General features: G+C 59.2%; 1 protein-coding gene across 2 annotated transcripts in view; it reads right to left on the reverse strand.

The window, feature by feature from the left end:
- Positions 1–5: 5 nt before the first annotated feature.
- LOC113206651 (DNA-binding protein D-ETS-4-like) overlaps positions 6–1,987 on the reverse strand; it is a 22,676-nt gene continuing 20,694 nt past the window's right edge. For both annotated transcript variants that reach the window (XM_026422820.2, XM_026422821.2), the window contains exons 4-5: positions 1,392–1,638; positions 6–1,263 (exon numbers count right to left, since the gene is read on the reverse strand). In XM_026422820.2, coding sequence (XP_026278605.1) covers positions 893–1,263; positions 1,392–1,638 — 618 coding nt within the window. In that variant the 3' untranslated portion in view covers positions 6–892. The remainder of the gene's footprint in view (positions 1,264–1,391; positions 1,639–1,987) is intronic.

Raw genomic sequence — 1,987 nt, forward strand, 5'->3', positions numbered from 1 at the left:
TCTTAAAATTATAATATTAGCTACACTAAGGGTCAAAATAGAGATCACAATCACACTAACGAAAAACAAATAATATAATAAACAACGTGCGCTATATTTAACATAGACACACTGCTGCGAACGTACTCATAACTACATCACAAGTCTCGCTCGCGCGCGCTGTCTCACACACACGCGTACAAACATACATACTTATACATACAAGAGTAGAAAGCAAAAGGGAATGCGCATTCGTAAGGGTTGGACACGTCGGCGTAGCGCCGTGCCCGGAAAGGGTCATGGGTTTGTTCATAGAACGTACTCTCAGAAATATATCATAGATATATGGGATAAACAAATCACCAGCACCACCCTTCTCGCGACCCGAGCCGCCGGGCGCCGGGCGTCCAAAAAACTCGAGCTCAGGGCAGAATAAGTACCCCACCCGAGCACCGATAGGACGCCGTTGGCGACCCCACCGTCCGCGCGACGTCGGGTGCGCGCTGCAAGGGCAGCACCAGTAAGTACAAAAAAAACACACACACAAAACAAATCATGTTACACCGCCACCTCGATAAAGAAGACCCCTTGCAAGCCGCGACTGTCTGGGAAATTACCTTCCTCTGCAGACCGCTGACTCGAAAAAAACAACAAAACAAAATATCTACAACTTGAACACGAACGTTATGTACAGAGCCGGCTCTATTTACAGTGTGGTAGGGGCTCACGCCTCGGGGTAGCGCACGTCGCTACCCGGGCGTCGGCCGACCACGACCCAGCCGGCGCCGAGCGCCACCCCGCGCGGGGGCGGCGCGGCGGCGCGGCTGACTCCGGTGCGCCCCACTCGCATAGCGCGCGTTGGCCTGCAACGCGGCGGAGTGGGCTGGCTCAGCTGGGCACAGCGGCGCCCTGCTCACAGGCTGTACGGGTGGCAGAACTGGTAGACGAGCCGCTGTGAGCGCTCCGTCTTCTTCATGATGCCCTTCTTGTAGTACTGGCGGATGGAGCGCGACAGCTTGTCGTAGTTCATGGCGGGCCTGTTCTTGCGCGCGCCCCACAGCCGGGCCACCCGCACCGAGTCCTCGATCTTGAACACGCCGCCCGGCCGGTCCAGCCAGCGCACGCACGAGCCGTGCAGCTGCGGCGAGGACAGCAGCTCCTTGAGGAACTGCCACAGGTGGATGTGCGAGCCGCGCGACGAGGACGACGACGACGAGGATGACGAGCAGGGCGTGACGGCGCCGCCCGCGCCTCCCGCGGCAGCGTCCATGTCCTCGTCCTCATCTGCGAAAGAGAGATGGCACGGTTATCGACGGGGAACAGAAGACTCTGGGGCAGCCTGTAAACAGCCAGCTACACAACCCAGAACTCGTAAAAATAAGAGTGAGACCACCTGATAAAAGTTCACTTACCGTCCGAGGTGTCTGCCGACGAGGCGCTGGAGTTGTGCGTGCTGTGCGGGCTGCACACGGCCTGGTCGAGCACGGGCGCGGCGAGCGGCGTCGGCGGGGAGGCGGTGCTGACGGGGACCTCGAGCTGGTGCAGCAGGGGCGCGGGCGACGACCTGTCGCCGCCGCCGCCGCCCAGCCTGCCGGGCTCCATGTCCTCGGCGCAGGACGCCTTCCAGATCTCGAGCTGGGCGAAAAGCAGGGAGCCGCTCTGCAACAAGAAAGCACGGCGCAGGGCGCAACGGGTTAGGCGGGGTCCAGTGGGCCCAGTCCCTCTCTCCTTCTCCTGCCTGCTGGTTTATCGCCGTCTTTCGCCTTGCTCTCTCCGCGGACCAACGTCCTTGGCGGGCGCGGCCTTGAAGGACGCGCATACCTCGGCGCCCAGCGCCACTACCCGCGCCACTCGCCCCAGGGTGTCGGAGGCCGACGGTGCGGCAGGCAGGTTTTCTATTTAAAATAATTTCTACGGCGGACGAAACCGAGAGGCATTGGCTATTTTTAATTGGAAGTGCTTCGTCGTTAAAACGTTGAAAATTTGTTCGAATTCTTTAAAAATAAAT

The sequence above is a fragment of the Frankliniella occidentalis genome, unplaced genomic scaffold (assembly GCF_000697945.3).
Source record: "Frankliniella occidentalis isolate FOCC.00 unplaced genomic scaffold, Focc_3.1 Scaffold7, whole genome shotgun sequence".
Taxonomy (NCBI): domain Eukaryota; kingdom Metazoa; phylum Arthropoda; class Insecta; order Thysanoptera; family Thripidae; genus Frankliniella; species Frankliniella occidentalis.